This window comes from Felis catus, chromosome B2, assembly GCF_018350175.1.
Source record: "Felis catus isolate Fca126 chromosome B2, F.catus_Fca126_mat1.0, whole genome shotgun sequence".
NCBI lineage: Eukaryota > Metazoa > Chordata > Mammalia > Carnivora > Felidae > Felis > Felis catus.
The window spans coordinates 105,510,787-105,524,892 of record NC_058372.1 but is presented as its reverse complement, the minus strand read 5'-3'; the positions used below and the strand labels follow the sequence as shown (position 1 = coordinate 105,524,892).

The 14,106-nt window shown below is 40.3% G+C and overlaps 1 protein-coding gene across 5 annotated transcripts in view; it reads left to right on the top strand.

Moving 5' to 3' along the window:
- Nucleotides 1-13,817, top strand: part of ROS1 (ROS proto-oncogene 1, receptor tyrosine kinase) — a 126,580-nt gene extending 112,763 nt beyond the window's left edge. For all 5 annotated transcript variants that reach the window (XM_045057951.1, XM_045057948.1, XM_045057946.1 and 2 more), the window contains exons 43-44: nt 868-1,031; nt 9,954-13,817. In XM_045057951.1, the coding sequence (XP_044913886.1) occupies nt 868-1,031; nt 9,954-10,264 (475 nt within the window). In that variant the 3' untranslated portion in view covers nt 10,265-13,817. The remainder of the gene's footprint in view (nt 1-867; nt 1,032-9,953) is intronic.
- The last annotated feature ends 289 nt before the right edge of the window (nt 13,818-14,106 follow it).

Below are 14,106 nucleotides of genomic sequence, written 5' to 3'. Positions count from 1 at the left end.
CTGAGCATTACCTAAAAAGATTGTTTAAAATATTGAGTTGCACCAGGTTTTAAATACCATTGTATTTAACGAGGTTAACTTTTTTCCTTCTAGGTGAGGGCTCTAAGAAAGACCTAATTAGTAGCAGACAATATAAAAGAGCTACATTTTTTTTTTCCAGCTCATATGAGTTGGAGATAAATTTTTGTCACCTTCTTACACTTACTATATGTATTTCTATGAGGACAACCACATCCCTAGCTCTTTATATACTCCCAGTATATAATAAGTTTCCAAGTCTTTGCTGCATGAATGAACACAGTTAAGAGTGTTACACAGATATTTCTTAGACAACTGTTAAGGAAAAAATAATGTTTAATAAACCAGCTACTAATGTCTGAGGAAACTGAGTCTCTTACTTAACTTGACAGTATAATGAGTTAAAAGCATTCGAACTGAATGTGGTTTCTACCTCAGGTTCTGCCGCTAAAGATCTATGTGGTTTAGAGTAATCTTAGATTTTGTTCTAGATATCAATGCATGAATGTAAAGTCTTCATATTCTTCAGTAATTTCTATAGCTGTTAGTGCCCTTACGTGTTAAGCAATCATTTTCCAACAATCTATTTTATTTATTTATTTGGGTTAATGACTGCTCAAAGTAATGGCTTTTTGAAAGAAAGGTGTTATCTAACAAAGGTAGTAATATTGGAAGACACTATTAAGTGGAAACCAAAGATTTTGTTCTGGCTTATTTATACTAATTATGGAAAACTGGCAATAACTCAAATTTGTTGCCTTCTGAAATGACCTTACCTGGGTTATCAGTACTGGTTGCCTAATGATCTCCAATCACCACTTATTTTTGTGCCTTTACCTGTGTATCCAGGTGGAATCTGTTGACCCAATGCTGGGCTCAAGAACCTGACCAAAGACCTACTTTCCACAAAATACAAGATCAGCTTCAGTTATTCAAAAATGTTTCCTTAAATAGTATTTCTCAACGCAGAGAAGAAACAGACCCCCGTGGAGTCATAAATGAGGGCTTTGAATGTAAGTTTGATTCTTTTTCAGAATTTTCTGGTTTTCTCTCTAGTCTGAACTGAACAGGTTAAAATGGGGGTATATATACGCATAGAAGACATTTTATGGTGAGGAAGAAGAAGAATATACTGGTACTATGTATTCATTGTACTCCTCTTTGGAAATTATTATGATTTCTTTATTTAAAAAATTTTTTTAGAGCGTGGCAATGCACACACACGCATGCATGTGCGGGGGAAGGGCAGAGGGAGAGAGAGAGAAAAAGAGAGAGAGAGAGAGAACCTTAAGTAGGCTCCATGGTCAGCACAGAGCCAGAGTCAGGGCTCAATCCCATGACCCTGCAACCAAGACCTGAGCCAAAATAAAGAATCAGATACTCAACTGGCTGAGACACCTGCATGGCCCTGGAAATTATTTTGAATTGGGCACTAAATTAAAAAAAAAATAGTAAAGAATAGTGACATGGCCCCTGGACTTTACAATCTCAGATAGTAAGGAGGAGAATGAACATGTTAGACTATATTCTCATGAGATCTATTTTCCTTCCCCTCCACCCCTCATACCCGTTTCACCCTCAAGTACAGAGCTGAGTTAATTATAGACTGTTAGTTGACGGTACATCGTGATCATTGGTGTATGCAGGGCTTCACTCCTGTTTGTTTGTTTGGTCCTTTTATCTCCCTCTTCTCCTGTTCTGGTTTCTCCCTCCTCTGGCCAGGCAACCATTCTAGTGTCTTTAATGTGCATCTTTTCATTTGTATGTTTTGCTACAAAACGCGTACTGTTTTGTACACACAGATACTGTTGTGTTTGTAAAGCTTCTCTTCTTTTTCGTTGAACACTATGTTTTTAAGAGCCATCCGTGTTGCCGTGCGTATGTCTAATCGTTGGCTTAGGAATTTTGCTAGGATTATCGTAGTGGCTCACGCCTTGTGAAGGTCTAGTCTGATACCGCAATTTTAGGAACTTTGTAAATAAGGCAATGATCCTTTGGAACCATTCAACTGGGATAGACAGACTAACCTTTTTTAGTTCAGTGAAAAGCACAAAATGGAATTAAAATGCAGCAGTCACTTAATTCATTTTCAAAATCAGATTTATCATACCTTTGTGTACGTGGCTGCAGAAAACTGAATTGTCAAATGATCCTCTCCAGCTGCTCTAGAACTCCTTCCAGCTATTAAATGTCCACAGGGCCCTTTGTGAATGCAGACATTTTTGCTTAAAAATAAAGCTGGCAAGATGGACCATGAGTCAGAAATCTCTCAGCAATCAGGCCTCTTAGTGTTTGTGGTAACTGATTACAAGAGGCTGAAGACCGACGTGGAGTCGGGCGTGAGACCTCTGTGGAGTGATGCACTTGACTAATAAATAGCAGGGAAGAATAAGCAGCACAGGGTGAACATCTACTTGTCTTGCATGCTGTATTTCTGAATACATATTTGGGGTAAATTAGGATCCATGACATGCATGGAAATAAAACTGGTGATTTGGCTTCTTTAACATGAATAGCCAAGCGACAGACTGGAAAGGGCTGTGCTTGTCTTGAGCGGGCGTCGTAACCCTTGTCAGCTGAGCCTTCTTCATGGTCTCACATGGGCTGCACCTGTCTTCTCACCTCCAGTGACCGAGCCCTGAGGGGTTACGACTGCTGCAGCAGCCCCAGCCTTTTGGGGGTTTCTGTACAGACACGTGCCTGGGTGACGATCACACAGGATAAGGAAAAACAGATTGTAACCCATTCTAGACACTATCAAGTCCTTCTCATTTTCTAAGTGTTTACTTAACGTATTTTTCTAAATGCAATTCGGTAAGAATTTTGAAAAATTATTTCAACAGATACTTACTGACTTGTTGCAAGGCATAGTGTTAAGCACCTACATTTAATGTATTCCAGTGGGTTTGCTTTAAGGGAAAAAAAAGGAGGCAAGAATATTTCTTTCCCTTGAGAAACTTTAGAGTCAGTTTCTTTAACTTTGTATATAAAGTTTAATAGGAGTGCTGCTTTCATTGGCTCTCCTTGTCATAGGATGATGTCTCTATCCCTAGTGTTTTGCTGATGCCATTTGAACCTGCTCTTGCCCGGCCTCGTTCTTACTTTTGGTATCCTCACAACTAGATGACTGCTCTTACTTCTGCAAGCAGCACTTAACTGATAAGACTCAGATTTGAATTTGTTTGTGAATATCCTTTTAGTAGACTTTCCAAAATTAAGCACAACTATTATCTTTTTAAGGGCTTAAAAAATAGTTTCTATGTTATTTTACATCAATCGTCAAAATGACTCCTGAGTCCTTTCCAGTTTTCCTTTGAATTTCTCCAGCAATTGCTCATAGTAACTCCTCTTGCTATATTATTTTATAACTGTGTCTACATTTTAAGGATCTTTGTTATGAAAGTGATTTTTGTTTATTGTTGAAAAGCATATAACATGATCTAAACAGACTAAAAAGCAAAGTCTCCTACTTCCTCCCTATTCTTACTCTCTGATGCTAGCCATAGTTAGCAATTTGGTTATATGCTTTTAGATATTTTATAGGCATATACAACCATTGACTGAAATGTTCATTTATATATATTTATATATGTATTGGCTGGATTTAGAGATAAAGTTTATGTAATCTAGAGAAATGAGTGGGATATAGATTCTCTGGTCAGTTTTTATACTTTTTTTTTTCTTATAAGTGAGATGATGTATAAGGATTCAGGGAGTGGATGACTTTATGCTGTATCTTTTTCAGAAATCCAGGAGGCATTCTCTATTGCCATTGAGAGGGAATCCATGTTCTGTGGGCCTCCAGAGGAGGGATGCCAAATCCATACTGTGTGTCAGAGAGTCAATAAAAGCCACTGGGAAGAGGTTATTTCCAAGCTGAGTTTTGCAGGGAGGTCAGAAAAATAATATTTCAGGGTGGAAGGAACAATATGTAGAAAGGCATGGGATAACAGTGATTGGGGGTGTTCACAAAACTGCATGTAGTTTATCACACAGGAGGGGGGGGATGGCAAGTGATGAAATTGGAGGGATAGTGGTTGTGCATAAATAACCAGGTAAAAAATTGGAAATTAATGGAAACTGAATTAATGAATGATAATAGGTGTAGAGAGGAGGAAATGAAGGCCAGAGGTAGATGTTGTAATACTTGGCATCTAATTGAGTGACAGAGAGAGGAGACAATGGTGAGTCCCAGTGATTTGTGAAAGTATGTAAAGAGTAGTGCTGTTTCCAAAGATGGGGGGCATAGCAGGAAGAATAGCTTTGCACGTGTTTGGTTGGAGTTGGTTATGGGATAAGTGAAGAAGCCTAGTATTCAGCTGAAAGGTCTGTCCTGTAAATACAGGTAGTTGAAGTCAAGGGTATAGATGAGGTCATTCAACGAGGGTGTATAAAATAAGAAGAGAGGTGAACGGTGGATGGGACCTAGGAACAGCCAATAAATATATTAGCGACGGACAAAGAAAGATGGTGGACCGAGAGAAGCCAGAAGGGGACAGGAAGGTCATAAGAGAGTATTGTCAAATCCAAAAGAGAGAGGCTCATGAAGGAGGGAGTGGTCAAATGCTGCAGAAGTAAAGAGTTCCAGAGGGCTGTAAGGATTTTACAGTTGACTTGTATTTTAAATCTCACTCTTTACTTACGGAATCCTTTCCTTCTAACGTGTGCAGACAGTCTATAAAAATCATAGAGGCTGCCATGATGGGTTTAGGAGGGCCCGAGATCTGAGCTTTACCTTAGCCTCTACCAGAAGTCTCTATGAACACTTAAGACCTTTTACTATCTTGCATTACGTAGCTCATCCGTGAGGCCGAGATAAGTACCAATGCTCACATTAAATACGAAGAACAAAACTTTTTTGGGGAATGGCTTTTTTTTTTTTCCAACGTTTATTTATTTTTTTGGGACAGAGAGAGACAGAGCATGAACGGGGGAGGGGCAGAGAGAGAGGGAGACACAGAATCGGAAACAGGCTCCAGGCTCTGAGCCATCAGCCCAGAGCCTGACGCGGGGTTCGAACTCACGGACCGCGAGATCGTGACCTGGCTGAAGTCGGACGCTTAACTGACTGCGCCACCCAGGCGCCCCTAAGGGAATGGCTTTTAATTGTCATATTAGCTAATCTTATTTTAGTACTTTTTATGTGTCATTCACCGTGCTATGTGGGTTAACTCGTTAAATCCTCACAACAGCCCTATGACATGGATATTATTATATCACCATTTTATAGATGAGAAGACTAAGGTTTAGCAACCTGCCAACGGTCATACTGCTGAGGTGGGGCTGGTGTATGGCTTCTGTTCCAGAACCTTTGCTCTCAGCCTTCACAGAGACGTGGCTATGGTGAGGAACATACCCACACTCTTTCCCCAATTTGTTATTAATAGTGTGCTGGGCAGCTAGGTGTAGTGAAAGAACTTATGACTTGTGGCTTGCTAGAAAAGATACACCAGTTTATCCTGGTTATTTAGATGCCACATGGTTGGCAGACTGAATTAAAATTTTAAAGAATGTTCAAAAAACAGAGAAGCAGACAAACATGCACAATAACGAAGCAGGAAGAGCTTAACAGGGAATATAACCAAACTTTGATAATTTAGCCAGAAACAAGCAATTCTGTGCCAGGACAGAAATTCAATTTTAGTAGAAGAGAAATTCTTGTTCAGTTATTTACAATGAATGTAAATCCAGAAGATAAGGAATGGAAAGGGATATGGGAATCACTAAAGTTTTTGGTTGTGGAGATACGACTGAGCAAAAGGGGCAGAGAGAAGAAATAGACTGCCAGGCAGAGTTTGCATATTTGCAAAGGATAGAAATCACAAAACAGTGCCTTCAAGGGAAGCCTAAACTTAATTACCTTTTTAATAAGAGAGAATGTGTTTAATAATAGTTTACTGCCCTGCAGACTGCTGGGCATATTTAGCAAAGCAGGAAGATGTCGTCTGTCTTGACTGTTATTACTGGAGATACATAAGAAGATAAGAAAGTCATTGGAAAGACTTTTTTGGAAAAAAAAAGGGGGGGTAGGCTTACAAGGAGCTATAATACCATGCCTATCCTATGGTCCTACTGACCTAATGGGGTAGAGAGGGGATAGGGAGAGAAGATTAGTAACGTATCTGGGCATCTAGTAAAAATATCCCAGTGACTTCATCCAAACATTTTTGTAAACATCACCTCATCAGTCCCAGAGAGTTCTACAGGAAACAAATCTAAATGCTCCTCTGCTGTTCTAAACATAGCCAGTCAGCCGGCATATGTCTCGTCTGTAAATACCCTGTCTTGCTTGGAAGTCTTTATTTTAATATTTCCCTCTTAAAGAAAGACTTGCTGAGCACATGCTATCTTTGTTCAGGATCTCTGCTTTAAGGTCTGAACTGTGGGCTTTCTATTTCGTTTCCAACAAAAATAAACAAACAAAACACCCTCCTCCCCACCATCTTTCATAAGTTCTTTATGCAATAAGATGTACTAATTGCTGAAAGCTTGCCAGGGTCAAGTTACTAAATATTGCTCTAAGTACTATAAACCAGTGGAGTAGTTAGCTAATGATTTTTCTTTGACACACGGTGCCAGAATTTGTAAGAAGAGTTCATTTGCCTCGTATAAAAATTGTTTTTGAAATAACAAGAGGCAAAAAAAAATTTAAATCATGTATCGGTAGAAAGTTTCCCAGTATGCTGTTTAATGAATTAAACTTAAGAAAATGAAGCATCTGATAACATGAGCAGTTAGACCTATATTGTAGGTTTAGTTTTGAAATTTTCTAAACTTTCCTTTAGCTTAATTTATTTTTTATTTTTATTTTTTTGTTTACTTATTTTTGGGAGAGAAAGAGAGACAGAGTACCAGCAGGGGAGGAGCAGAGAGAGAGAGGGAGACACAGAATCCGAAGCAGGCTCCAGGCTCTGAGCTGTCAGCACAGAGCCTGACATGGGGCTTGAACCCACGAACCGCAAGGTCATGACCTGAGCTGAAGTCAGACGCTTAACCGACTGAGCCACCCAGGTGCCCCTAGTCTAATTTCTTTAAGCCCTTCAGGAACATCCTACTTTCCTCAATCTGGGTCACTGGACTATTTAGAGTTAAATCTATTATTTCTTCCTATCACTTTTTGATATTTTTGATGGCTATTATCATATGTAGGAAATTATTCTTACGAGTTTCTCAATGGCTCTTAGTACATATTGACCATAATCATAACAGCAGGATGTTTCCATAGATACTCAGCACTTAGGCATTAACGAACCTTGGCATCTGATAAAGTTATTTCTATGGGAGAGATATTTTATAACACTACGTGACTATCCATGTGGTTTGCAATATGCTATGATGATGTTTGAAGGATGAAGAGGAACATGAAATGATGACAAGGAGTCTGTGAGCCTGTAGCTCAGCCATTGTGTCCTTCAGCCCAGTGGGAAGTTCTGCAAAAGAAACATGCACCTAGTGAGACAGAGCAGGGACAGAGTTCACAAGCTCTTACAATAAAATATGCTTCGTAGGTCAGGTTTGGAACTTGATAAATATGCAGATCCATTAAATTCCATTGGCAAAAAGTAGGTATAATGGTACCTCCCTTAGTCCTTTGAAGTTGTTTCTTGTCCTCATATTTCCACTTAAATTCATTCCAAATAAACCCAGCCTGGGTATGTACATCAGGGCTAAATGCAGGTGTCACCTTCCTTAGCGACACACATTTGGATGCTCTTTTGCTGGAAGGATGATAAGGACAAAGGAAGGAGCATCATCTGTGGCCTGAAATGTTTCTGATTTGTAAAATATGATATGTTCTGAAAGAACAGTAATATTCCTTTTTAAAAAAAATTTAATGGTTATTTTTGAGAGACAGAGAGAGAGAAAGAGAGAGAGAGAGAGAGAGAGAGAGAGAGAGAGAGAGAGAGAGAATGAGTCAGGGGAAGGGTCAGAGAGAGAGGGAGACACAGAATCAGAAGCAGGCTCCAGGCTCTGAGTGTCAGCACAGAGCCCTACGTGGGGCTTGAACTCATGGACCATGAAATTGTGACCTGAGCTGAAGTCAGATGCTTAACCAACTGAGACACCCAGGCATCCCCAAGAACAGTAATATTTCTGATCATAAATTTTTCTTTTAGGTACTGACACTCAGAAGTTGAAAAGCACTGATCAAAAACCATCCCCATAATACACATTTATATATTTATGTTTAGATTGTGTATTTGTCCCTTTTGATTACCTAGAATCTTGTGAAATGTTTCAGAAGCTCTGCTGTTAGGTTTCAGCAAGAGTTCTTGTACTTTTCTCTGTAAAAAGGTCAGTCTGTAAGTAAAGAAGACAAAATAATATGAGCATAATTGTGAAGAAGGCCGATTACCCTCTGGCTGCCCATTTTTCTGCTGCCGCCCTGACCCCACACACACATGTCCAGAGTGTCTTTCAAGGACTCCTACAGGGCACACTGCCCACCCACCTGATTCCTCCTCACAGAGAACAGCAGCTCTGCCCTCCCACTGGGGAGGGTGAATATGGGGACACAATCTGGATTCAAATTACAGCTGTGTGACCTTGGGCAAATTATTTAGCCCCTCTGTGCCTCAGTTTCCTTAACTGTTAAATGGGGGATAATACTAGCATTTATTTAATAGAAGAATGAGTAAATATATGTATATAGTTTATTCATTTTATTTATTTATTTTTTATTAAAAATTTTTTTTAACGTTTATTTATTTTTGAGACAGAGAGAGACAGAGCATGAACGGGGGAGGGTCAGAGAGAGAGGGAGACATAGAATCGGAAGCAGGCTCCAGGCTCTGAGCCATCAGCCCAGAGCCCGATGCGGGGCTCGAACTCACGGACCGTGAGATCGTGACCCGAGCTGAAGTCGGACGCTTAACCGACTGAGCCACCTCGGCGCCCCTATATGTATATAGTTTAGAACAGTGCCTGGTATGTAGTACGTGCTCTATGTTAACAACAACAATAATAATCACTATTATCTTTCATGTTATTTTCCTTCTCCCTCAACTCTGTCATCAAAACTTGCCAGGCCTACCCATTCCCTGTCAGCCCTATGAGGTCATAAGCATGCTGGTGTATGTATTTGCTAATTAGTATTAACGCACCTTATCCCAGGGAGATAGTTGAGGGGGACCAGCCACACCAGTCCATACTTGGTGTTCTCCTTTCCTTGAATGTTCTCCCTCAGATATCCACATGTCCAATTCTCTCACTTAATTCAGGTTTCTACTTGAATTTTACCTTGCTAGAGAGGACTTCGCTGACATTTCATCTAAAATAGCAGCCCCCTCCACCCCCACCATTATTTTCTCGTTCCGTTTTTCTGCCAAATTTTCCTTCATAGTGCTCATCACCCCCTGACATAGGCTTAGCTGTCTGTTAGTTTATTGTCTGTCTCCTCCCATCAGAATGTAAACCCCAAAGAGGGACAACTTTGTTTTGTCCATTCTTGCTTCATCGATACCTAGAACACAGCCTGGCACGTGGTAGGCATCCGATAAATATTATCTTAATAAATGACTAAATTACTTAATCTTTAATTTAAAGGGGGGTATTTTAGCCAGCGGGATGGAAACGTAAGCACTTCAGACAAAAAAGCCAACATAAGGGCACTTAATTCCTATCACCAAGGCGGTGACCTGTTCAGTTTGGTAGAGTTATCATCTCTGAGCTCTCACCACCTTTTACATATTCCTTTATTACATACAGCACACCTTGTCATCTATAGTAATGTTTCTGCTCCTCTACGAGACTATGATAGCTTCAAGGACAAGGAGCATGTCTTGCTTATTTTTGTATTCTCTTGGTGGCCCTCATAAATGCTTGCTGAGCCCATGCGTAAGGTTGGCATTGTTACAATTCCTGTACAGTCTGTATATTACAGATACAGAAGTCAAATAGATACTAGCATAACTTCTACATTTTTTTTTTCACAGATGAAGATGGCAGTGTGATCTGTTTGAATTCAGGTGACGTTACGTCAGTTGCTTTAATGGAAACCAAGAACCAAGAAGGGTTAAACTATATGGTACTTGCTACAGAGTGTAGCCAAGGTGAAGGAAATTCTGAGGGTCCTCTAGGCTCCAAGGAATCTGAATCTTGTGGTCTGAGGAAAGAAGAGATGGAACCACATGCAGACAAAGATATCTGCCAAGAAAAACAAGTGGCTTACTGCCCTCCTGGCAAGCCCGAAGGCCTGAACTATGCCTGTCTCACTCACAGTGGATATAGAGATGGGTCTGATTAATAGCTCTGTTTGGGAAATGCAGGGCTGAGATAAACACTCCCATTAAGTAGTTACTGAAAGAAAACCCTGGTAGAACGATAGATGTTGTGGTAGTCCATGACTCCAAATTAACTCTGAAAAGTTCCTGAATTCCTGAATTCTTGGTTCCAAGAGCCGTTTGATTTCAACTGTGGCAATCCCCATAACAACTGCCTAACCTTCAGTAGAATTCTGACGTGAACCACTAAACATCGGAAAGCTTAGGAAGACTCAAGACTCTGGAAGGAAACTGCTCCCCTTCTCCCCTGAGGTCCCTTAGTCCATTGCTCACCCTTCAGTCTGGGCTGCACCAGAAGCATCTTGGTTAGATGGGGAGAGACCAAATAGCTACGTTTAGGGACCTGAAGGAGGGAGATGAAGAGTGTGCTCAGGTGGCCGACTGAACTACAGATTATCCCCAAAGGATGTATATATATATATACATGAGGAAATGACTAAATAACTCTACATCTACAGAAGGAACCAGCATCTAGGACATGAGAAATCATTTGGAAAGCTATCACTATAAAATAATTGTCTTTATGACTACTCTAAAATACTTTGTATTTTGGAGGCTTGGAACAGTAGCTTCTATTGAGCATAGGACCATGAAGATCACTCTAAATCCTAAGGTTTAGCATTCCACGGACTTTGGGTTGTATAAAAATAGCTCTGTGACTGTGTGCTGCTATGGGAATTCGCTAATATCGAGAATCGTTTTTATTTGCCACGTGTGTCTTACACATAAAATACTTATGATTACATTTAGTATCGAGTATCCTTAAATATAAATGACTATATGACGTTAATTTAAGCTCTATGATTTTTAAAAATACATGAAATAATACATATTGAAATGAGAGCTATTAAAAACATTTCTTCAGAGAAACACTCTGATTTAAAGACAATCTTTTTTTTTTTTTTTTTTTTTTGCAGTTACCCACTTAAATCTGAATGCCTCAAGTACTCTAGCAGCAACATTAATGAAGGCATTCTGTTTGTTATTCCGCTGCAGTATACAGGATGCTTGCTAGATATAGAAAACACTTTGATTATAAAATTTGCTAAAAGCCACTCCTGGAAGAGGATCACCTATGCATCTCCACTTTGGATCATTTAGTTCGTTTTGTAACTTGCTTACGGCCTGAGAAGCTGCATGGATAATTGGCTGTGTGGTGAGGAACACAGGGAAGTCAATGTGTGAGTTCTGTGGCTAACAGCCCCCAAATAAAGGTCCAGGATCTGTGGCCCCTGCTACATCTGTTATTCCACTGAATGGGGCAGGATATTTTCTGTCTAATCTTCTGATGTTCTACTGGACATTTATCATTCTTTTTGATAGCGTGGCATATGATGCCCCTTCCCTTGTTGGAGGGCTCCTCCACCTTTATCTCCTGGGTGGGAGCTATGTTCCATTTGCTTCCCCAAGATCTCTTGCAGCAAGAAGGCAGGCATGTGACCCCCACCACTCAGACACCCCCACCACAAACTTCTAAAATTGAGAGGTAAGGAAGCAAAGAAACAGGGACCACAGTGGTGGTTGGTGGCAACTGCAGCTGGTCTGATTCCTGGCATCCGGTGTCCAGGGCCAGGAGAGTCTGTAGAGCAAATGTGGAGCCTGGTGCTTCGAGCAGTCAGGGTAGCCAGATTAGACTGGTTCTGCTGTCTGTTTTGAGCCAGTGCTCCTGCCTCTAGTCTGGCTCTCAAGCCCTCTCTGGTGATTCTGTGAGTTACCCTCAGATCCTTTTAAGAAATGCTTTTCTTTTAAGTCAACCAGAGTCTGTTTCTGATGCTTGCAGCCGGGACTTTTGCTCCACCAGTGGTATGGACCTTTGTTTTGGAAGACACAAAGAAGTCAGAAGTGTATAGAAGAATTGGATTTTCAGTCCATGTGCATCACAATTTGGACAACAGAGAAATTTATAGAATGTCTGAGGGGATATTTTTTGAGAGAGAGACAGAGAGCGCGAGCAGGGGAGGGGCAGAGAGAGAGAATCCCAAGAAGGCCCTACACTGTCAGCATGGAGCCCAATGCGGGGCTCAAACTCACAAACTGTGAGATCACGACCTGAGCCAAAATCACGAGGCAGATGCTTAACTGACTGAGCCATCCAGGAAGCCCGTCTTACCTTCATTTTAAATTGTTCAAGGAAAAGAAATAATTCATAAGGAAGAGTGAGTTGCAAATGAAAAATATTGTTCGCAAACAACAACAAAACACAACAGAGAAAAACAGACTCATAATTATAGAGAACAAACTAGTGGCTGCCAGAGGGGAGGGGGGCAGAGGGATCGGTGAAATAGATGAAAGGGATTGACGGGTAAAAAAAGAAAAGAAATAAATGTTGTTAATGATTTAACATTGCCAACTGGACAAAGATTTACCTAGATAAAATGAATATGTTGATATAATTCTGATGAAAATGCTTTACTTGAAACGCTCTTAAGACAAGAGTCTGTTCCTGGGCCCAGATGTGCTGTCTGTTGTTTACCCATACTGGTTTTGCCTGGCCTATTGGAACTCCTTACCTATTTTCTTCTTGTCTAAATCCCAGTCGTCAAGTAGGATCAGCTCATATGCCAAGTTTTTGGAAGGGCTTGTCCCTAACTCCTTCTCTTCTCCCTTCTCAGAATTACTGTTGTCCTTCTCATCTTCACATCTCATTTAGCAGTAACCACATTTATTTCCATCCAATTTCTATGTATCTTACCAACTGGAATAAATTGCAAGCTCTCTGAAGTCAAGGTGATATCTTTTAACCCTTTGTATCTTCTCTAAGCCAAAATAGGTGTTCATGTTTAATGGATTAATTGGTTGATTTTCTCATCACCCTTTTACAACACATTTCATGACAAGTCTTTACTTGTAGCTTTTAGAAAGGATGCCAGAAAATTGGTCTAATGCCATGGGGGACTCAAGAGGATTCTTTTGATCTTGAGTCATCTCCTAAGACCTAGATAGAGTATGGAAGGTAGGAGACTGCTTTGTGGTTCAGATCAGACTTAGGCAAGTCCTGAAATTCTGGAAGCCCTTGAAATGATGGTGAACATATGCTAAAGGAGGCAAAAATTTATTTTACCACTATCAGTTTCTTCCCTGTCTCAAATGGCCTGTTATTCTCATAATGGCCTTTATGAGTGTGGAATAAATGTTAAGGTGCTCTTGACTTCTGTTTGACCTTCTCTCCTTGGTAAAATGAAAAGCCCATCTAATTTTGCTTTTTACGGTTGATCAGGGCTACAGTACGCCTGAACCAGATGACCTATCCCAATCCTTCCAGGCTTCTTCACAATCAGCAGAAGAATCAAGGGGCCAAAATATACCACCCAAACTCTGCTGTAAATATTTCAGGGTATTTCCTTTCAACTTGTTTTGTTTCCTTCCCCCATGTGAGCTTATGTTCTTGGCTGAAGTAGTTCTATCTCTTCTGTTTTTGCTTTTGTTTTTCATTTAACATTACTGTGTATGCTTTCCCCTTACAATTTTTTTTTTTATAAATGTTTCTAATGGCTCCATAAAATCTCTTAGGATGGATATGTTGTGGTTTATTGCTCCCTTGTAGATCTGCTCATTCATTCATTCACTCATTCAATATTTTTTTGTTTATTTATTTATTTGAGAGAGACAGAGATAGCACAAGTGGGGAAGGGAGAGACAGAGAGATAGGGAGAGAGAATCCCAAGCAGGCTCTGTGCTGCCAGTGCAGAGTCTGACACAGGGCTCTCATGAAACTTTGAGATCATGACCTGAACCAAAACCAAGAGTCGATACTTAAACTACCGAGCCATCCAGGCGTCCCACATTCAGTATTTTTGGAGTGCTT